Source organism: Pygocentrus nattereri, chromosome 21 (assembly GCF_015220715.1).
Source record: "Pygocentrus nattereri isolate fPygNat1 chromosome 21, fPygNat1.pri, whole genome shotgun sequence".
Taxonomy (NCBI): domain Eukaryota; kingdom Metazoa; phylum Chordata; class Actinopteri; order Characiformes; family Serrasalmidae; genus Pygocentrus; species Pygocentrus nattereri.
Window position 1 is genome coordinate 14,223,413 of NC_051231.1, and position 24,783 is coordinate 14,248,195.

The window sequence follows — 24,783 nt, forward strand, 5'->3', positions numbered from 1 at the left end:
TGTGGGTGGTTGAGTATTGTCCGCAGCGAGCTCTCCGGGCAGTCTGCGAGTCGCAGAGGGATCAGCTTAATAGGCCTACAAGAGAACTATTCACTGTGCACACAAGCACACAAAAGGCAGACAAGAGTGCAGCGCCCACTCACCAGCCAGCAAAAAGCCCAAACAATCGCACGCACAGACAAAGAGCACGGCACAGGCCGGCTAACAGACACACAAAGCCCACAGAAAGCACCAGGGGGTCAGTCACTGTGTAATTCTATTAGAATTTGCATAGTTTTAACCAGTTCTTCTGCATTTTAAACCCCCTTCCCCCATTCTGCTACGCTTATATAAGTTAGATCCCCGTCTGACTGAGAAGCATTCTGCCTGTGCTATCTGTGGTAACAGCATGTATGTTAGCACACACAAAAACAGAAAATGGATGCATAAGATAACTAAATAAGGTCATTTGACAATCAAAGCCTTGGACATTTCCTATTTCTCCTGTCACACCTATATGACTGCAGAACACTAGATGGCGCCTGTGTGCGAGTCCTTAATGGAGCCAACGGATAAAAACAAGAAATAAAACATATTTCTAGTCATTTATATGAGAATGTTCTTTCATCTTGGGAAGTAGAAGCATATATTCTGTTTAAAAAAGAAAAGTTCCCAGTATATTTATTTTTTTCTACAATAAACTACAGGTGTTGATGATTGGTGCATTACTGCTATTGAGAGCTGACTGGTTAGCAATACTGCTACTGAGTACTGATTGGTTAGTATTTCTGCTACTGAAAGCTGACTGGTTAGCATTACTTCTACTAAGCTCTAATTGGTTGGTATTATTATTACTGAGTGCTGATTGGTTAGTATTACTGCACAGATGTCAGATGTTATTTGCATATATCAGTCTTTAGGGCACAGTGAAAAAACAGCCTATTTAATTCTAAGGGATAAAGAGGTTGTAAAAGAGTCATGTAGAACAGAATGATGACATAAAACTACACAAACAACATCAGTAGATCTCGGAAGGGTGGGGGGACGGGGGGAGTAAAATATAGGATGTGGGCCCTTTAAATATGTACACATTCTCAAATGCAAGGCCTGGGTTTGTGTGGCTGTGTGTGGGTGTGCCAGTGATTATATAACCAAGGTAAAGAAACCCCTATCATAAAATAGGCATGAGCTGCACGGCTGCCGGGAGGCCTTTCAGGACTGTGTAATGCGCAACAGTGCTGCACAATATACACTGCATGACCAAAAGTATCCAGACAGCCTTTTTTTAATGAATGCATCCAGCGTTTTGAGTATAAAACGCAGAATGGTTTGTTGTGAAATGCTCCATTCTAGAGAAACCTACCGCAGTGTTAATGATAGGAACCAGATATCTGAAGAGTTCAGTGTTAAGTTTCTTTGTAATGCTCCAATTCAAAACACTCTCACTCTCCATGACTTTCTTTACATCTTAACTATTTAATTATGCAGAAACTTTAACTTAAAAAGCAGTGAAAGAATGTGCACCCATTGCTGACGCAGCTTATATACTCTCTTTAGAAAAGCACTGATCAAAAGACTGGGACCCTCTGGAGCAGCAGCATATCAACGTACAGTCCCCCAGCATTTAGTAGCATATAAAATGTATTGATGTCTGTTCATGTGAGTGTCTATTTACACAGCATTTGAACCTGGGAATGGTTATCAGTTTCAATGATATATCGTAACATAAAAGCCCATCATTATCAAACCATTTCTTTACACACTCTTAACAAGGACAGTTCTTGAAGGGTTCTTTAGTAAAGAAAATAGTTCTATAAAGAGCCATGAACACTCAAAGAACTCTGTGCATAAATAAAGTGTTTCGTTTTATAACTCCTTTTTAAAAAGAGTCCTATACAGCACCAAAAACAGTTCTTCTACTGTTACAAGCTTGATATCATAACAATAGAAGAACCCTTTTGGGTCCTATATAGGATCATCTACAGCACACATTCATGCTGGGGTTAATTTAACTTCCCTTTACCTTTTAGGTGATTTTTTGTGTGTTTTAAAGAAATAAAAAAGTCTTTCAATAATAATTACTGCACAAAATGATATAATGATGAAAATGATACTGAAAGGCCGCATTTTAACCTCAAATAAACCTACATAAACATTCATAAAGGTTATTCCAACACGTATCAGTTGTCATAAATGCCACTTTTGTCAATTTTAATGTTATTTCACATCTGCAAGTGTTATGACAGCTGATGGTAGCTGCAATAAACCTTTAGAAATAATAAAAGTGAATGTCAGTTATGTAGGTGTTGTATAACCTTATGAATGCTGCCCTTCACTAAAGTGTCAAAATACAACTCTGCATACAATACACTCTTAAAAAAGGTTCTTCAAGAGATCTTCAGTAAAAGCAAAGACTCTATTTGAAACTATGGGTTTTGCAGGCTTACATGGTTCTTTGCATGGTGAAATGGCTCTCCAGCATGACGGAAAATGTGTTGCATATAGATTTATATAGCACCAAATATGCTGCTACTACAGTCACAAGTTTGACATTGCAACAACAGCAGAACACTTTTCAATAAGACATTTAGAACACATGGTTCTAATTAGAACCATTGCCTTTACTAAAAAAAGCTTGAAGAACCAAGTTTTCTTAAATGTGTATATTATGTTTAATTAAATTCCTCATATTTGAGCGGCAAAAATTGACCTTGCTTTGCCTTTTTACTTTGAAAAACCATGTTTACGTGTTTGTTAACTCAATGCCTGTTAACTGAATTTCTTAAATGAAATGTAAAGCCGTCTGTTTCTATTCATGTTATCTGAACAGAAACGAAAGAGCAGCTCCAGCGAGAAAATACCCGAATGCTACAAAACAGCCTCAGTAGGCAGTATAACAGCTCCTCTGGTGCAGGGCTAACAGAGTGCAGCTGATTTATTGAAGATGCATGGCTGGTTAATAGCTTGTGCAAACTGAACTAGGTCAGTGGGGTGAAGGCTTTGTGGCAGACTGCAAAGTGTGCCATGTTCTACTAAGGTAAAAGCCTGAACTGAATGAATAATGCAGAACGCAGTACATAACAGGGTCTTTCTGCAAACTGTAGCAAGATTCATATTGAAGTGGAACATAACGGAAGTCAGTTTGTTGTCTGCAGGTTGCACAGTGTATATATGTGATACGTGAATTTACATGCACAAAGAGCACATATGGAAACGTCCTACTTAAGATTGCTGCTACTTTAGTTACTATTCACTTCCCCGTTTTGACTGGAAATAAAATAAATGATTGCTGGCCCCTGAATTTAGTATTTTGCACAGAACTGTAAGTAAAAGCACTGAAGAAAAACTTAAGTATTCAGTTGAGCCAGATGGAAGTTTTGAGTAGTAGTAAGCAATATATTGGCTATAATGCTTCTTAAAGTGTTTGTTATTAAGTTTCAGTATGCAAATAAATACTGAAAACACAACATACAAACCGGTCAAAACATGCAGATTCACCTCTCTTGCTGTGAGCTGCAGCCTGAGGTCAGTTAGTCCAATTTATTGTCAAAGGACCAACATCAGATTGCAATGAGTTAAGGGGTTAACGGGGAAAAGAGAGGAAAAGCCAGTCTCTTGGGGTTAGCCGTTAGCTATTAGCCTTGCTCCTTGCTCGGCCAGCTGCTTAAGGTGATGCTGCACAAGAGGCTCTGCAGCTTCTCACCTAAAACTGATAGAGTAAATAACAAATAATAATATAGTAATATTTACTAAATTTAGCATGTGTGATGTTCATAGATCAAAGCTCAAGTGTGAGAGACACACATACAAGACAAATGACTTTTGGACATAAACAACAGTCAGCACTGTTTTTGCTGTGCTCAGAGAAGCTGCTGTGATATAAATGTCAAAAAGCAATATTGACATCTGTCTATATATACTTCATTTATATTTAAAAAATTTTGCTTAATGAAAAAAATTTTGATTTATTTTAGTGATTAAATATGGTCCTTATTAGAAGTTAAGTGACATCCAAAATAATATGCCACCGTTAATCTACAAAAAGGTTTGTTTAAGCATTCAAAGTGGTTTTATTTGAAAACAATATGCATAAATATACTGTACCATAACATATAATTAAACTGTCAGCAATTATATTGTGATATTATATTTTTGCCCAAACTGCCCAATATTGTTGAAGGTTATTTGTCTTGCACAAGTGCACTGCTCACAGGTTTACCTTGAACTTTAGCATTTTAGTTAAGATTGGTTGGTAGTGTTTGGAACTAAAGCTTGAAGCTTCCTTTATTAGAAATAAACATGAGTAACATAACTACGACTACACTAACAAAGCACAATTTTGCAAAAAATCATGTATTCAAGTACTGTAACGAGAGCAATTGTAATTCATTATTTTTTACCTGTGACAAAATTTCTATAGACATTGTTCAGTGGAAGTAAAGAGCTGCATAGCAATGATCCTATCTAATAAGTGTTATGTTCTAGTAAGAATGGAGAAACAGTGGGTGTACACAGATTATTAGACGATAAAGAGATATCTGATATCAGTATAACTGCTAAAAAAGGGACCAAAGCTTAGTTTTGACATATATTTATAACTGATATTTGACAATGCAAAGTGACTGGGTGACTGGACTGAAATATCATTTTATTCACTTTACTGAACTTCGAACTCTACAGAAATATATTTCTCTGTAACGCTATTTCAGGTAAATTCAGTCCCAATTTCATTTTTAAAATGTTAATGTTTTACTGAAATAGACAGATATGTACGTGAAAAGTACCTGAGAGCAAAATCAGCCCACAGTTCCCACAATATGGGAACTATGGACTACATTTAAACATGATTTACCTTGGCCATTTGAGCTTGGACTCCACTGGACTTTAGGGCAGTTACAGCTTTCTGCGCTGCTGCTGGACTGTCAAAGTCGACAAATCCATAGCCTGGAAATATACACACATGATTCATAAATACAGGAGGTTTTATATTCATTATGTGAATGTCAGTGATTATTATTTATAATTATCATTAGCAGCTTAATTGTTACCATCATCAACATCTCACATAAAACTCAGAAGACACATGTAACGTCACAAGGTTCCACTTGTGCTACCACTTGAATGATTAACCATTGCCTTAGTGACATACAAATAATTGAACTGTAATATTTTTCATAAATGCATTACACTCAAGTTTAGTAATTAATGTGATATATCTAAACAAATACAATTTAAAAGAATATATTAACACATTTGTACTGTATTATTGTGTAAACTGTAAGGTCAGAACAAGTGAATATTCAAAATCTGTCCAAAAGTATGAAAACGCCAGTGTTTCCTCTGAAATTAATAGTGAGTTTGTGCTGCAGTAACAGCCTCTACTATTCTACTAGTCTAAGCCTTCTGTGAAGGCTTTACACTATATGTTGGAACATTGGAGGATTTGACTGAACATTAGTGAGGTCAGGTACTGCTGTTGCATGGTTCTGTATCACTCCAACTTATAACAAAGGTATTTGATGGAGCTCCATCACTCCAGAGAACGGAGCTCCGCTGCTCCACAGCCCAATGCTGGGGGGCTTTATAACCCTCTAGTCTACGCTTGGCATTGGGTATGGTGACCTTAAATTCATGTGTAGCTGCCCTCATTCTATTGGTCAGTGCTTTTCTATGGAGATTGTGAACAGTGAATAGGTGCACCTCACAGTAGCTGGTCTGTCTGGACACTTTTGGACACACAGTGTAGTAACATTTGTTTATTATCATACAATTAAATAAGATTTTAAACTCTTACCTTTGCACTTGTTGGTAGTTTTGTCCAGAATGGCCTTGGTAGACACAATCTTGCCATACCTTAAAAACAGCAGAGAAAGGTCATGTATAGTGTGCATAAACACCAGATACGTGCTGATCTGACCCAGGCTTATGTAACGGATCAGGTATGAAACCTGACCCAGGTCTGGATCTTTTGCTTCTTGTTTTTTTGCTCTATTTATTCAAACATTATCTACGACCTGCAGCAGTGAGGACACTTTTCAGAAAGCAAACAATCCGTTTAGACCTAGTGTTTTTATATGACCTGAATGTGGATTGTAACCAGATACAATTTTAACCACATGCATTTACACTTGGGCATCAAAGGAGTCTGCAGTTAGGCAGACTGAACTGCGACTACTATGTAGCACATACATGCAAATCAGCTCATAGACAACAACCAATCACCAGTGTTGTTTCTTGCTTTTGTTTTTATTTAAAAGTTCATTTTTGCCTTGAAAATTGCAACTGTATTATTTTTTTAATTGATGTTTAAAAGAAGACTGTTCAGAACAATTACCTTTCTGTGTTAAGCTGGCAGATATTTCAAACAACGAAATCAAACTATTGCTCAACACGTAGTTATTAATACAATTTGAGCACAGCTGAACTCTAGTAGTATATCCATGCTGTCTTGGGTGCATTTATACCTGAAATGTAGTTTCTGCTTCATACATCACAATTTTCACTCACAACCAGCTAAAAACGAAACTATTGTAGAGACATTCTGTTTTACCACTTCTGGTTTAAAACTGGTATTAGAACAATATGAAATCATAGTATATTAAATACTTTAAAAAGATCATTTTGCATCTATAGTCCAAAAAAAATATCAGATTGTAATTTATATGCAAATTATATAGTACTATGCAAAAATCAGACCATCCTTCTTTTTTTAATTTGCAATCTAAACAGCCATTAAGTACAAGTTATTCATTTTCTGAAGAGATGTTTCTGAGGAGATAAGAAATAAGAAAATCCGCTCCCCCCATTGCTGTCTCCTCTCTCCACCTGTATGTTTGTGTCTCTGAGGGAGATCTTTGTACAGTAACTGGGCTCGGCAGTGTTGTTTTTCCTACAGGTTGAGACATCCCCCCAGGGACAAAAACAATTTGTTCTAGCTTTTCCTTTCCCCACCTGTCTGTCTGTCCTTTCTGCTCCTCTACTAAAAATAAAACAACTGCACCAAATTCCAGCTCACTGTGCCCTCTGTTTCAGTTTAAAACATTTTTTGCTAACATTTGCATAACACACAATGTTAATTGGCAGTGGGCCAATTTTCTATTTCAAATCATACTGAAATAATGTAAAGAGCATGCAATACTGTGTTTGAATGCTGTAGCATAATTATACAGGTCTCACTGTGCTGAACAGCCAGACGCCTATTACTTTACATGGGGCTGCATATTTGATTAATGTTGTGTAAATAGGCACCTGATTTTTCATTCAAGAGTTTAAAATATACATTAATAATATATAAAAATATTATTATGCAACTTTGGCCTAAAAAATAGTTCTTGTACTGGAATGCTTCAAGTGTTCTTTGCATCCCTAATATTATTATATTTTGGGCATATTTTTAAACTATTCATTTAATAACCAGCTCCCCAAGACGGCACAGCATAACAAATAAACACAAATACTTACATAACCAAAGATCAACAGTACAAAACAGCAACATAAACAGTCCCATTTCCTGGGGGCACATGTGTAGAAGCAGCAGTTTCTTACAGGTTTCTTACAGCCTCATCAAATTTCATTTTTCATGAGAGCCAGTGTGTCACCAACATATATAGTGCTGTGAAGATGTATTTGCCACCTTACCGGTTTCTTCTATTTTTGCATATTTGTCACTTTTAATATTAGTCAAAGAAACCCACGTAAACAGAAACTTCTGTTTATAATTGATGATTTCATTTATTGAATGAAAAATGCTGTTCAGCCCTACCTGGCTCTATGTGAAGAGTAACTGGCTTTGCTACTAAACCAACCTGTTAACCAAATTCAACTGACTATTAGGTTCACGTTCACCATCCACACCCAGGCATGATTACTGCCAGACCTGCTTAATCTAAACATCACTTTAAGTGAACCTGTCTGGCAGCTACAAGGTCTAAAAAAGCTATACATGATCCCACGTTCTAAAGGGATTCTAATACAGTTGCCAAACAAAGTCATTGATATCTGCCGGTCTGGAAAGAGTTGCAAAGCCATTGCTAAAGCTCTGGGAATCCAGCGAGAGCCTTTAACCACAAATGGAGAAGACACAAACCACTGCTAACCAAAAAGAACACAAAAGCTTATCTCGCATTTGCCAAAAAAACATCTAGACGACCCCCAGGATTTTTAGGATAATATTCTGTGGACTGATGAGTCAAAGGTGGAACTTTTTTGGATGACATGGGTCCCCATTCGCCATAAAGCTTACCCTGCATTTCATAAGAACATCATACCAACAGTCAAACAGGGTAGTGGTAGTGCGATGGTCTGGCTTCTCTACTTCAGCAGCACCTGAACGACTTGTCATAACTGATGGAACCATTCTGTTCTATGTCAGGAAATCCTGAAGGAGAATGTTAGCCTATCAATTTCTGACCTAATGCTCAAGCACAGTTTAGCTGTGCAGCAGGACAATAATCTGAAGCACACAAGCAAGTCCAGCTCTGAATGGCTCAAAAGAAACAAAATTAAGATTTTGGAGTGGATGAATCAAAGTCATGACTTATCATTGAAATGCTGTGGCAAGACTTCAAACAGGCAGTTCATGCTCGAAAACCCTCCAATATAGCCAAATTAAATAAAATCTGCAAAGAAAAGTGGGTCAAAATTCCTTCACACGTAAAAACTACTCACGAGTTATTGTCAAAGTTTTATTGCAGTTGTTGCTGCCAAGTGTGGCAGAACCAGTTATTAGGTTTAGGGGCAGTTACTTGTTCATATGGGTGATACGGGTTTTGAATAAATCTTTATCTTCAATAAATGGAATGAACAATAAAAATCAGTCATTTGTGTTTACTCATGTTGCTTTTATCTTTCATTAAAATTTTACACTTAAATATGGCATTTTTTCTAGCAAATTTTAAAGCACAATTTCTATTTATTTGCAGAATTTAGTATATTGGAAATAATAAAACAAAAAATCTAAATGCTTTTGCTTAGACCAGCTTGTTTTATTTATATTTACGTTAAATTTAGTATGTGAACAGTAACTGCATTAAATGTGCAGAGGTGTGTCTCTATGGAGGTGTTCACTTATTTTCACTATTTTCACTTAAAATTTTGGAATTTGATCAGGAGTGCCTAAACTTTTGCATATGACTTGCATGCATCCAGTGGTTTGGCTTATAAATTCAGAAAATGAAAAATTTCTGGTTAGTTTTTGACTGCTTTTATGTTTATTTGTGTTTATTCAAATTTTTCTATGCTACTGGCCAGATAAACAGCTTTAAAACAGTTTTCATGGCTGCCTAAGACTTTCCCACAGTGTATAGCGATTCTCTCGCTCTCTCTCTCTCTCTCTCTCTGTCACTCCCTGCATGTGTCCTTGTTCTGCACTAGAGTGAACTCTCTCTCTCTCTCTCTCTGCTTGGTGTTGATGCACACTGCTGCTCCAGTAACAGCAGGCCGTGTAACCGGATCCCTCCACCCTCTCTTCCTCTCCTCTCTCCTCCCTCAATCCTTCCCCCGCCTGCCTGCCCGCTCTCCACTGGGTCTTAGAGCACCGTGGGTTGCCTGAGCCCTGACAGGTGAGGCATCTTTTTGGAAGCACTTTTCAGCAGCTCTGATCAGTTGAAGTAATCACTGAAGTCTGTTTATACCTCAAAATCCCCCAAAAAACCCTGAAAGATTAAACAGGTCTGTAAAAAAACATCAGAATCTAACATGTAACAAATTATTTTTAATGATAATGAAAACGACAAACAGTGATTTAAAACCCAGCACAGACACGCTCACACAGTCTGATCAGCAGTGAAAATATAAGCCGTATGGACGATCTCAGTTCATGTTGGAGCATCAAGACGTCTAAGAACATCTCCACTGCAGGTGTGATAGCTCCTGAAAACACGACTCGATACGCAGAACACAGCAAAGCAGCAGAAGCAGAAAGAAAAGGCCCCCACAGTGCCGACGCCTTCATTGTGTTTGGTTTCAGCCAGGACAGACAGACAGAAAAATAATTAGACAGACAGACAGATAAATAAACAGATAAACAGATAGACAAACAGACAGACAACTAGACAGATAGACAGACAGACCGACAGACAGACAGACAGACCGACAGACAGACAGACAGACAGACAGACAGACAGACAGATAGATAGATAAATTATACAACAATTAATCTAGTGGATTAACTGAATGTGTTATGTGCAACTTTGCTTATGAATTACTCCACATTACTGTAAAGCTGCACAGAAATATCCTGCATGCAACTCACAACAAGCAACTAAGCTGCATGAAAGTTTCACCAAGTAAAGCTTTAGTGTTTGCTGATGTTCATAGCTATGTGGGTGGAGCCTGTTACTACACTGGTGACAAATGACAAAAAAAGCATCTTAAAAACCAGCACCATCTTTAAACACACAGAGTGTGTAATGAAAGTTTTCTAGAAAAATACACATTCCGCATAAACAGTTACTGACACAGTTCAGCAGCGGCCCATCAGCTTCTACTGTAGGTGTGTTTCAAACAGAAGGTTTTCCAATCTTTACTAAATACGAGTAAATGCATGAAACTTGCTGTCCATGATAACCAGCCCTGCGCTATAGACGCAGCAGAGATCAGCTGAAAACCACAGGAATATTCCTCTAATAACACATAGTCAGGTTTACGATCAAAGAGATAGATCCTGGCTCAGCACTCCGCACCTCTCCCTGCAGACCTGGCTTTGGCAGAGTGCACAGACATTCCAGTCTGTCTCCCGTTCGTTTCCTATCATGCTGACATGTGGTGAGTCTGTCTTTAGGCCATTTGGCACCCTGGAGTGCGCGCTGCTGGCACAGCTACCTGCAGACTATTCAGTTGAGCAGAACTTTCTACCTTAAGAGAGAACAACCATTTTAACAGCAGGTTTACAAGTGCAAACAGACCACTTGGCTGCCACAACAATGAACCCGATGGCGTAATATAGCAGGAAAAGCTTTACTGGCATTAAAGGTGTTCCTACAGTAGTGTGCACTAAAGTCAGAGATCACCCTTCATTTACATACATACATACATACATACATACATATATATATACACACACACATATACAGACACTCAAAGAACCCTTTTCAAGCCTAAATGCTTCTATTGCACTAAAAAGGGTTCTTCTATTCTTACAAGCTTGACATCACTACAATAGAACAACCCTTTTGAGTGCTATATACATCCCTTTTCAAAAATTTGCTATATAAACCATCTACAGCACATTTTCCATAAATCTGAAAAACCATTTCATGACGCAAATAACTCTTTAGTTATGCAAAGGGTTCTCTGAGTGTTTATGGTACACAGAACCATTTTCTTGAACCACTTTCTCTACAAAAAGGAACTCATGAAGAACCACCTTCTGTAGTGAGAGAAGAACAGATGGAATGTAAGAACTTGGCTTTATTGCTGTGTTTTCTTTTGCCATTTTTGCTAGACAGCTAGTACATGTTCTTTTTCCATTCGGCTTTAAATAAAGCTACCTTGATGTGCATCATTCTGAGCACTGCAGTAACACTGATGTGGTGGTGGTGTGTTGTGCTGGTGAGAGTGGATCAGACACAGCAGTGCTGCTGGAGTTTCTAAACAACTCAGTGTCACTGCTAGACCGAGAACCAAAAACATCCAGCCAACAGCGTCCTGGGACAACTGATGAAGGACTAGAGGACGACCAACATAAACTGTGCAGCAGCAGATGAGCTATCATCTCTGACTTTACATCTGCAAGGTGGACCGACAAGGTAGGAGTGTCTAATGGAGTGGACAGTGAGTGGACACAGTGTTTAAAAACTCCAGTGGCACTGCTGTGTCTGATCCACTCATACCAGCACAACACACTTAACATACCATAACCATGTCAGTATCACTGCAGTGCTGAGAATGATCCACCACCCAAATAATATCTGTTCTGTGGTGTGATGACAAATAGATGGACTAAAGTTTGTAACTGTAGGACTACAAAGTGCTCCTATATGGTCAGTGTAGCTGATGTAATGGACAAAGAGTGTAGATACATAGACCAAGTGTTTCGCTGCTGACTGAACAAAACCTTGTAACTTCACAGGAGAAGGAAAAAGCATACATTACTTTCAATGTAAGTCAGTGGAACCAGAGATTTTTCTCAGTCATTTTGGTTATTTATTTTGGTCTGCCCTTCATGAAATTTATACACAATATTGTGTCATGCGCCCGCCCCCTGGGCCCCGATGATGATGGCCGAGAGAGCGGGGAAAGCGGGGCCCGAACACTCAGCGGCAATGAACCTCGGCGAGGACTCCGGGGAGAGAGCCGCGAGTATGGAGGGGGCGGAGCACCAAGCCCGAGCTCTCCCGATATGCGGGAGTGATGGCGGGAGGAGGACGACGCTGGTGCCTACCACTAGAGGCACCAGAGGAAGGAGCGAGTCCCGAGCTCCGCCACCCAGGCCCTGCCCCCTGTTATGCAGCGATGCCGCTACATTCGACCCAGGCGGCCAAGCTGCCAGCTGGGGGCGATAATGAGGAGGCGGAGTGGCAAGCTCTTGTTCCCTCTCGGCTCTGGTGCTCACGTTGCCCTTAATGAGAGCCAGCTGATTCTCATCTGGTGGGCAGCGTGAGCGCCTTTAAAAAGAGCTGAGAGGGAACAGAGTGAGAGAGGGACGAGCAGCAGCAGCAGACTGAAGAGCTGAAAAGCTAGAGGTAGAAACTGAAAGGTCTAGTTAGTGTCGGCCACCGAAAAGTGGCCAGCTGAGCGCTGGTTGGTTTTGTTTGTTTATTTTGGAAAGTAAACATATGGCTGCTGCAGCGCTAAATCCTGTTTCCAGCGTCCTCCTTCAGCCCGGGGTAGCACATGCTGTGCTACAAATATGAAGGCCAAAATGCATTTTCAAATTATGTCAAAAACTGAAAATCGACAAAAATGGAGATATGAGGTTTTGTTCTGACAGCAGCGATATACAAAATAACTGCTGCCATGACAAAACCTCATACACTTTTTATTTTCCTTACTAAACTATCTGCCCTTCTGTGTTTCTGGTCATCTAAATGGATCCCTGGTGATCAGCGGGGTCAACAGACCACCAGATAGACTCCTGAACGTGTGTGTTAGTGTGACTGGAGGTCATGCTCAGAAGCTACTGTTCAACTTTGACGCACACAGTGACCTTGGGTGTCCTCTCCTTTTCATGCCCTGGTGTTCGCTTTCCAGTTAACAAAGCTCCCCCTCCTGACTTCCTCACCTCTGCTTCACCCCGTCTCTTCTTCCTTCACCCCTCGTACTCTGGAATGGTACATTCCAAGAGCTCTTGCTTCAAAAGGGGACCAGACTGTGATGTCTATGCCATACAGTCAGTGAAAGGGCTATATGATTTTGAGATAAAATGTGATGCTTGATTAAAGCTGGTAGATACCATGACGGTGTGATTCTGACAGGATGTGACGCAAACACAGAAATCTAACTAACCTCATAAACATCATATTACAAAAGCATCATTCACTATTGTTCAACATAAAATAAAGTGAAATACTAACAGCTGCTTATATCCAACACCTGATGAGAAAAAGTCAGCATTACCAAATACATATTTTACATATATATATATATATATATATATATATATATATATATATATATATACATACATACATATACATATATACACACACACACATTTTTTTTAGTAGATAAATATTTATTGTGACAGTAGGCATTACGTAACTACGTAAAACTAGGGCGGGGCGATATGACAATATTTCTCATTATTGCAATGAATTACACTCTGCTTTTCTAATTATATTGCATCATTAGTCCTGTTTAATCAGATTAATGCAGTGCAGGATGTTAAACACTCAATAGAAATGAATATATTCATAACTTTCAATAGTATTTTATGAATGTGACACTACTGGTCCTTTTTCTCTGTCCCAACTTATCAGGTGTTAAAAAAAATAAATATTGTGCCTTCAAAAAATTATTTTGAGATTATATTTACTATTTACCACCAGTGAACCTACAGGTCTTCTGAGATTTACATGAAATATTGATGACGGGAAAATATACAATCTGAAATAACACATTTTATTTGGGGATTATTTTCTCATAATGCCTTACATGTATCCCTCCACCATAAATGGATGTAAAGACCTATATTATGGTGGCTGACAAAATCCAACACACTGGAAAATAAGCTGCAAACTCATTTTCAATTTTCATCAAAATGCAGTACACAGAACTGTTCTATATAGAACTATGGAACATTTGCTTGCTTTAATGGTTCTTTGCATGGTAACATGGTCCTTCAGGAATCATTCTTCTTCTTTGATGGAGAATGTGCTGTAAGTGGTTCTATGTATTATATGAGGTTCTGCTATTGTTACGATGTCAAGTGTTTTGGTCCTATATAGAAGCATTTTCAAAAGGCTTTTATACAGAACCTTCTACAGCATTAAGAACCCTTTCATGATGCAAAGAGCCCCTAAATCATGCAAAGGGTTCTTTGAGTGTTCATGGTTCTATATAGAAACTATTTCTTTACTAAAGAATCCTTGCGTAATCATCATCAAGTGTGTACTATAGAATGTAGGTCTGCTGTCCAGAAGCTAAAAGCAGCGAGTGAAAGCAGTGTGTGCTCTGAACGTAGAGGAAAGGAACTCCCCCTTAGCCTGACAGACGAAGACCAAGCGAGTCTGCGAAACAGAGAGCTTTTCACGTGGGTTACATCAGGGTGAAATTACCATCTCCTCACCCTTCCCACTCCTCCACCCAAAGGGGAAAAGATGGGTGGGGTAGGAGAAATGGGAAAACACTTCACAACTGAACAAAAATTCACATGAAAAAGAAAGAGGATGTGGTGTAAACAGAAAATCGGGGCAGGTAGCAAGTAAAGAGCAATAAACAGGAACCTTGAGCAACAGAATTCCTTTAGAATATCACTAAAACAATGTGTTAGATCAGATGCATCATCTACGGTTCTGATAAAAAGAAATAAACACAGATGCACAACTCTGTTCTTCAGAAACGGCACATGCCTCTGCTGAAAGGCTGGCGCGCTGTGTGTTTGTATGTTATTTGTAGAGCGATATATTTCACAGTTGACATTCCAGACTTGTGTATGAAGGATTATACGCCACACTTGCTGCCAAGAATAGACATCGTGCTGAATTTTCCATATGTTAAATACGTCTGCTGGGTGTTTGTGGAAAAGCAGAATCGCCGCCATAAATGTCACTTAGAAACCTTAAAAAAATAATAATAATTATAAAAAACTTGTCACAATTTCCAGCCCAGATTAAAAAGAGCTTAACTCTCGAGCTGAGCTGGAGAATGAAACACTTCTCTATTTCTCTAAATCCACTAAAACTTCATGTCTATTTGTAAAAGCATGGGCCACTTACTTACTATGGCAGTATATGCCAAGTAGTGGGTACAGTTAAAGGGTCCATATCCTGGTAAAGTCAAACCCTTTTGAAGGGTTTGACTTTGTATGCAAACATTGTCAAAGTTTCAAAACGTCAGTTCATACGACAGCAGCTGCATAAACAGCCTTGCTGTTTTTGTGATGTCATAAAAAAGCAGGTACATGTATCCACCTATTTAGCCCACACAGATTAGCCCCACCCATTCATGCTGAATGACCCATTCATGTTCGAAGGAGAGGTTCAGCACCGGACTGCTTTTTGAACAACGCTGCCAGTCAGAACAAAGCTCATTTACACACGTTTTAAAGGCAAAGAAAGAAAAACTTTAATTCTATTTTTTTAAGGTCATAAAATCATCAAAAAATTGTTAAATATTGTTGGTACAAACCACACAAATGTTAGTATAAAGTCAAATACAGGAAAAATGTAGGATATGGGCCTTTTAATTGGCATCACGATATTGGCCTTTGCAATAATGACACTGCAAAATGCTGCAATACAAAAATGAGATTCCCAGGTGCATAACCCCTCACCCCTTCACTCTGTCAGTTGACGTCTCATGTACAGTGGTATAGAGTATTGAATAGCGTGTCAAGTTATGTAGCTTATTTTTTTGGTTGAGACTACTTCATCCTTATGGGAGTTACAACAGAATATTTGAGGCCTCTTTTGAGTGAATCTCCCTGTATTTTCTTTATAATCGCAATAAGAGTATTTTGCCTTTATAAACTTATACATAAAGCTACCATAGTACGGATGGCACCATTACACTATGTAAAGGTCATGTCAAGTAAGGTGAATGTGCTTCAGCCCTTTTTGGCATGTTTATGCTTAAGAGCGTAGTGCTACATACTAAAAAGGCTTTTTTGGAGACAGTTTCCACTTTTGGTTCCCCAAAAGAACCTTTCAGTAGTCATTTTTCTAAAGAACTGCTTTTGTAAATGAGCTGTGCGAGTGTAAAGAACCTTCTTACAAGTCATCATGTAGAGGCTCTACGCCAATCTGAAGGATTTTCCAAAAACTGCACATCCAGGCCATGAACCACCGAGGAACCTCTGGTTTTAGGAGTGCTGTATAACATGTAATACAACACTGACTCATTATGTCTCATTAAACACAGCTGTTCTGATACTCTAATGCAAATGATCTCAGTTACACTGTTTAGTCGAAACATCTCATGATCCAAACAACACTGCGAATTTCCAGACACGACAGAGAACGTTCCGAGTCGTTTCAGTGCGTCTCTCAGTGCAGTGAAGGTTACCTCAGGACGGAGCAGGCCTTCCCTTTCCTGGCCCTGTATCTGCCTCTGTTTCGCTATCGATCTCTCTTGTGCTTCTCACGTCACTCGCCCTCACGCTTCCTCTCCAGTCTTGCTATGTTTCTTCTCAGCTTTGTTTCTGTCTTTTGTCTGTTCTTCTGTTTCTGCATGTTTAATTTTACTCGTGTTTGTGCTGATTACGAGCCAAAGCTGTACCATATGACCACAATATCATGTAGCAATTTTTAGGGTCTAAAGATTAATCCATTTTTTGCAATTCTTGCTATTTTTTAATCGCAAGAGCTGCAATTTAAATTAAAATTAGATATAGCTGAGTTACACCAATCAAAATCAACAAAATCCTCTCAACTAACTGATAGCGTTTAAGCCTCAAGCTAGAAAAAAATGGATATTCTGGTCTTCTCCATTTATAGCGTGTGTATCTGAGAACATAATTTTGATTAGGGAGGTAAAATTTTGTCTGAATGGCCAACCACGTATATAAAGCTGCTCTCAGAACAAAACCTCATATCACCATTTTAGTTGTTTTTCAGTTTTTAACATAATTTGAAAATAACTTGCCCTTTACATCGTCCTGAAATGTCTTGATGAATGGACCAAAAGAAATGTCCCAAAATGACTTGGAAAAATTTCTGCTTTCTTACATTGAGAGTAAAGTATGTTTTTTCCTTCTCATGTAAAGTTACCATTTTGCAGATAAGAGGTTTTGTTTCGACAGAAGAGATATATTTAATGCATGAATACAAAGCGCACAGATTTTTATGGCCCAATCCCATTTCACCCCTTATACCCACCACTTAGTCCTTAGCCCTCCGTTTCCCTATGGGTTAGGGAGTCACGATTCTCATTTAGATAGAGGGGTGGGGCAAAGTGCTAGGGCTACATGGTCCCCCAAACAGAGGTTTTTCAGAGACAGACTCCAAACAGTGTTATGAGGAAAAAAAAGAAAAACCAGCAAGATGGCTTCACAAACGGCTAGAGAAACCGACAAATGTGAGAATTTTCTCTGTTTAAAATATTACTATTACCATTGTATTATCTTAGCTTTATGTTGTTTTAATGTATTATGGTCCTTTACTTCATAACAAGCATACAAAATTGCTAGTAGCATGCTAAAGACTCAGCTAGCTAGCTAAATTTCCTGTTCCACCTTAAATAGTCCAGTGATTCTGACAGCTAAAGCACCAGAATGTAACTGCTGCTCCATTTAGGGTTTAACGGAAAGAAATCTGAACAAGAAGCTGGCTGAATATCTGACTTCAGCTTCATATCACTGCATATCCCTGTATCTGTAATACACACTGTACAACAACACAACATGTAGGCAAAATAACCTGCACTTATGAAATATAGCTCCACTTTTACTCTACACGCTGACCATAACAAATCATTTTGGGGTAATTATGCAATGTTTAAGTGATAAAGCAACATTTAAGTGTCAAATATCTGGCCATAAGAAAGCAGCTGCAGTCCTTTTTCTAAGCACAGCGTAATACAAAAGTTTCTTTTGCACTTTTGTCATAAAATTAAAGATACAAAATTTTTTCATGAAAGCAATGCAAATAATGAATAGCGCAATATTGTATGGTGACGAGAAGCACAATCCTGCAAGTATTAATACGATCAGTGAAACTGGAAATACAGTCTGCAAATGTTTGGGCACCTAATGTGGTTAGATATTTAATATGGTTGTGCAGTTATTATGAGATAATCTAGCTTAATTCTAGACGCTTTTTACTTGTTTTACGTAATTCTATTAAGTAAAATGATCTCACTACACTGATAGATAATTTTTCAGGTTTCAAGCACATTTCTTAAAACAATCAAAATTATCTGCCAATATAGTGAGATAAATTAACTTAATAAAATCACTTAAAGCAGGGAAATACTGTCTAGAAATAAGGTAATCTTAAATTACGTTTACAACAATCTCAAATAGAGAAGTATCATATTCACAGACTAAATTTTCTGCAGTTATCACATTTGGAATAAGTGAAACTCAGCAAAACAAAATGTAATTATGTATTAAATTGTGCAGGAGTGTCTTCTCTGTAGAGGATCTGTTCACTTAGTTACACTTAGAAAATCAACAACAACATGGAATTTGCCCAAATTTGAAGATGTCTGCAAATGTGTGAATCATATTCGTCATGGTACCTTTGAGATCAGCTACATTTTGGCTGATTCAATTCAGTTTTAATTCAAAAACCCAACAGAGCTGAAATTCACAGAAATTCATCTTCATGTTTTTTCTGTACGCCTACACACCTCGATTTTTCCCTCCGCTGAGTGGAAGCTATGACACAATGCGGCCAGCTTAACATTTAAGTGTACAGAATAAGCAGCACATTGACTTACGGCTGACAGAGCTTGACCAGGTCCTGGTCGGTGGTCCCTGGGTGGAGGCCCCGAATGTAGAGATTAGTTTTGCTCAGCTGTTCCCCTCCCCCTGCACTGCTAGCGCTGCTACTGTTGGTGTTGGGACTGGGGGGTGCCATCTGGTGGCTGGTGGATACATAGGCCTGCTGCAAAGAGAACATAAACAGAAAACATAATTGCTAATGGGCTACTGTTGAATTCCTTCACTTAAACATTTATGCATAACATATTCTTGTAGAAAACTTTCAGCATCTTAATTATCATCCAAAGTAATCAATCGTATGATACAGACGTACAAATGAAAATGTTTGTGCATTTATCATCAATATCCATCAATATCATTTATGGAATTATCATGATCGATTATCAACTATCCTTCCAAAACCTTGAGCTTCACTAAATCAATAAAAGCAATGATTTATCAATCATCCAAGCTTCTGTGTTTCCTATCACTGTGTAAAAGAAGTTCCAATCTACCTTTATTTTTGGACGCACTGCACACACATTCACTACGTCGTTCACATCAGTAAGCACTCGTTATTGATTGGTTTAACCAGAGTAACAAAAATGGAAGTGTTAAGTATATTCCTTTCAGAAGTATCATTGATCATAAACATAGTTTGTATGTTTGTCACATTCATTACATGTCACAGCAAGTGCCACAACTGCATCGAAAAATCATGTTATTATTGGAGAGCATCGAAATAATATTAGATTCGGTTAAATATTTTAAGGTAAAATATTTTGCATAAAAGTAATTTTATGGCTTTAATCCCAGTGGCACCTACAGCTGGTGCTCAGTCTGAGGAGCCAAGCTTTATTTAGTAGTATCTACAGTATCATGCAGCCATTAAACGTGTTTAAAACTATTTATATGCGTAGTAAAAATGCTATACAACATTAGAATAAGTACAAATGAGCATAAACACAGTAAAAATACCAACAATTTCTTAAAGGTAATGAAATGCAGGTTATGGTTTGGGTCAGCATTCCAGCCATCACATAGATCAGCAGCATTTAATGATTTGATTTAATGAAGTACTGAATAGATAGTTTGAGTTTGTAGCTGTAAATACTGGACCTCCTTGAGGAAAGCTCTGGAAATGGTTAAGGATAGTTTGTTTTTTTGTATTTATTCCACAGTTTAGAATAGTTACTACCACATTTTGTTATATTATATAAAATTTATGAACAGTTTTGTGCACGCCCAGCGCTCACTGTGCTCACGCGGCTGCTGTCATAAATGTGACTGATGTGTGATGTATATTTTTCCATATAGTTGAGCTAAATGAGTGGGCTGTATTCACTCTGAACTGTAAGCAGTGAACACTGGCATGCAGTTTTAACTCTGTCCTTGGCCTCAGTGTCCTCAACCCAACGTACACTGCTTAATGCAAGAAAGGAGCCAAAACACCCACACGGCATAAACCCACAGCCTCACAAGCAATAATACCTCCCAAAGCCTTCAGCCTCACCCCCTCCTCACCCGTTTCCTCTCTTCATTGGTTCAGTCCATTGTCTCTGCTTTCTAATAATAACATTGTGCAACCTTCAGACACACATAATGGAGAAACCTCAGTGAAAATGTAAAGAAACTTTGTGTCCAAAGATCATTTGTGGCAGCGTGAATCATCGCACAAGAGCAAATGAAGGGATACGCAGCCATAAACAACAAAGCACTCTTTGAAAGCTTCACCCCCCCCCCCCCCCCCACCACCACCACCACGAACATTCCCCATGCAGCACTGCTTTGATCAGGATACAAATCACACTGATACTCATACCTTAATATCATGCATTACGCCTGAAAAGGTATTTAAAGTACTTTTCCGCTGGTCAACAACAGTACAAAACTTTGACTAATGACAAAAATTATCTATAACTAAACTGTTGGTTTAGTTTAACAAAGGATTTGAATTGCAATTTTACAATCTTAGTATAAACAAAGGGTAATTTGGGCTTTTCATACTTCACAAACAAGGTAAACTCATCTCATTGGTCTAAAATCTTATTATTCAAAATTAGCCAAGGAAAATCCCTTAGTGACTGTGCTTGAGTAATGAAGGCTGGGCCTACAGAGGTAATGCTAACACAAGGGCAGGCCTTACTAAGTGAATACGTTTACTGGCATTAATACAGTGAAAGAATTTGTATTAATAAAGTGGATAAGTTGGCATTAACATGGTGAAAAAGTTAGCATTAAGATGGTGAATAAGTTAGCATTAATATGCTGTGCTGCTACTATATGCTAAAACTTTTTCCTGTTTTCCTCTCTCCTAATTACACCAAAGTGAATCGTACACAGCATTGTACACGTTAACCAGACAGAAAACATATTTAAGTTAAACAGAACAGAATAAAAAAAAATGAAATATGAACTGCTTGACAACAGGAACACTAATATTCTTATGTTAACTGTTTTTCAAATGCTTTAAAAAAAAAACATGACTAACACCATAAAGCAATATTACAATGTTTCACTACCATGGCATACCAGTGTAGATGTTACACTATGTGGACAAAAGAATGTGGACAACTGACCATCACACATTTATGAGTTTCTTTACACCATTTCAGGCACGGCACATAGTGCACTTAGGACTGTGTGCATTGCTCAGCCATGTAAGCCCTTTTCATAAAGTTCCTTCAGCACAATTCTTGTGCTGATGGTGTTTTCAGAGGCAGTTTGGAACTCTGCATTGAGTGACGCAACAGAGGATTGACGGGTATTTGCTACACAATTCAGCACTCACTGGTCCCACCCTGTGAATTTGTGTGGTCTGCCGCCTTTTGGCTGAACTGCTGCTCCTAGATGCTTCCATTTAACAATAACAGTACTTACAGTTGTCTGGGGCAGATCTAACAGATCAGAAATTTCACAAACTGACTTGTGGCAAAGGCATCCTATGACAGTGCCACCCTTAAAATCACTGAGCTCTTCAGTACAACCCATTCTACTGCCAGTGCTTGTCTATCAAGACTGCAAAATTGATTTTATACCCCTGCTAGCCACAGGTTTGGCTTACCACCTAAACTCGATAAACGCGAGAGGTGTCCACTTATTTTTGGCCATATAGTGTATATCTTCAAGCATTCATTTTTAATGATGCACTGATAACTATAACAATAACTGATATTTCACACCTTGTTTTGTCTAATGCCAATACCAAAAACAGATGGCTTGTGGGATTCTACGCATGGTTCATGTACCAATACAAGTTAGCTTGTTGAAGAAACACTAAGAATGTTATTAGAATTGCAATAAAGTCTACACTCATCAGCATGTTTGATGTGGTGACTTTGGGTGAGACGGTGCTTATTTTACATTTGGTGAGTGTAACCAGAAGATGGAGGAGGTGAAGGCGGACAGGAATGACATTTAAACAGAGCAAAACCACATCTGCAATCAGAGAGAGCGAGATATTGAGAACATTTTTAAATTAGAATCAGAATCAAGCTTTATTGGCCAGGTATGCTTACACATACAATGAATTTGGTTTTGGATAGAGACCCATTCTACTGCATTCTACTGCCAGTGTTTGTCTATTGAGACTGCAAGATTGATTTTATACCCCTGCTAAGCACAGCTTTGCCTGAAAAACCTAAACTCAACAAATGTGAGAGGTGTCCACTTATTTTTGGTCATATAGCGTATATATCTCCCAGCATTTATTTCTAATGATGCACTGATAACTATAACAATACGTCACTAATCTTTTTAAAAGGTGAGAAAACATCATTTTAATATTGAAATAAATATGAAATGTGTTTATGTGCATTTAATCTCCTCTATAGCCTCGTTCATAATCTTAAACATAAGCAAAACTAACGCGCTTTACAGTAAAATGACTCCACAGAGCTCTAATTACATTATACAGATGAGTTTGGTTCAAATACATAGTAAGTTTGTTTTGATTAAAAACAAAGGATTTCAAAATAGCACGTGCAAAACATTATTATATGAAACATCCTAAATGATATATAAACAGCATTATATTAAACATCCTAAATGATATATAAACAGCATTATATTAAACATCTTAAATGATATATAAACAGCATTATATTAAACATCCTAAATGATATATAAACAGCACAAAAACCTCAACTGCCTCATATAAAACTTCTCTTTCAATCACAAAGGTTTGTTGAAAATATGCTAAATGTATGTTGCAGATTTTTACTACAGTGGTCTGTGCAAGCTGGCATTTTGGCACCTGGGATATGTGCTTAACATGCCTGCAGAAACTCATCAAAAATGAATAAAATTACTTACATTTTTACATTTTTAATTTCAGTTGATGTTGTAAATAAAAAATATAACAGAACCCAAAACTTTGCCGTGTCAAGGTAAGACAGACCTCTACTTATTATAACATAGAGCAGGGGTGTCAACCACTAAGGGCCATATTAAAAAATCTCTACAAATCTGTGATCCAGAGAACGTTTGTGTTGTTATTTGATCATTAAATAACATTTTGCCATAACTTGAGCTGGACATTGTTTATCCAAAATACAGCAAAACGCCAACTTCAAAATAAAAGCAGTTGTTGTGAATCTTGAAATATTATATAATGAATACTTGAAATATTCAAAGATACAATAAATACATGATTAAATTAGCATTGATCACATAACAACAGGCTACACTACATTACGCACATTATGCTGCAGTGCATTCTAGGGACTGTAGTGCAGTGCATTGTGAAATGGGTTAATATCAATAGACAATGAAAATAATTTCGCAGGCCAGATAGGATTATGCCATGGACCTGATTTGCTCCCCGGGCCTCTGTGTTTGACACATAGGGCATAAGAGTCAAAACTTCAGCATTAGTTAGAAAACATTAAATTAGCCTCATTAGCTATAACTGCCTTAAAAATATCTGACTAACAATACAGGCATATAATGTTGACTCATAAAAACCTTATGTTCAATGATTTTTTCAAAAAATGTCTAGTACCTATTCATGGTAGACCAGTACAAACATTCAATAAGCAATATTTGATAAAACTAGTTGATAATAGGCTATTAAACACAATGTCACTTAAGCATGAAAGACCTTTGCCCACCATACAAAGACGAGGCTGAGGTGGTGCCCGCTGTAAAAAATACCATCCAGACCACTTCTATGTTCTATGTGGATTCATGATTTACAACCTTAGACTATAAAACAGAGTCCAGAAGTATCTAGACAGCCTTGCTACTGAGTGCATTCAGCTACTTCAGGGTCACTCACTGCTGACACAGCTTGTTATCTCCACAGAAAAGTGCTGACCAACAGAATGGGATGCTCTTGCATGAGCCTAAGGTCACCATGACCGATGCCAAGTGAGGGTTAAAGGGAACTGACCATACAACATCAGTACCTGACCTCAATAATACTCAATCAAATCATCACAGCAATGTTCTAACACCTAGTGTAAAGCCTCCCCAGAAGGGTAGAGGCTGTTACTGCAGCACAATCTCATTATTAATACCCTTCATTTCAGAAGAAACACTGGAAGGGCAGGTGTCTACAATCTGTGATTGTTATCACAATACTGGCCTTTCTGGTGATATCACAGCAGACTGAACATGTGTGCAGTAAACTCAGTGGTACTGTTACCAAAACATTCATGTACATTACAGTGCAATTGTACAACATTTGGTAGAAAGAAATATGGGGAGTATGCCATCAAGAGTGAAATATTATGTTTGTAATTGATGAGAAAAAAATATCTGTTTCAGAGTGGTTTGGT

At 38.1% G+C, this 24,783-nt stretch overlaps 1 protein-coding gene across 1 annotated transcript in view; it reads right to left on the minus strand.

Annotated features, from left to right (window-relative positions):
• Positions 1-24,783, minus strand: part of rbms2a (RNA binding motif, single stranded interacting protein 2a) — a 69,999-nt gene that overhangs the window by 19,107 nt on the left and 26,109 nt on the right. Inside the window, exons 2-4 of the mRNA XM_017692708.2 lie at positions 19,021-19,187; positions 5,774-5,832; positions 4,832-4,923 (exon numbers count right to left, since the gene is read on the minus strand). Coding sequence (XP_017548197.1) covers positions 4,832-4,923; positions 5,774-5,832; positions 19,021-19,187 — 318 coding nt within the window. The remainder of the gene's footprint in view (positions 1-4,831; positions 4,924-5,773; positions 5,833-19,020; positions 19,188-24,783) is intronic.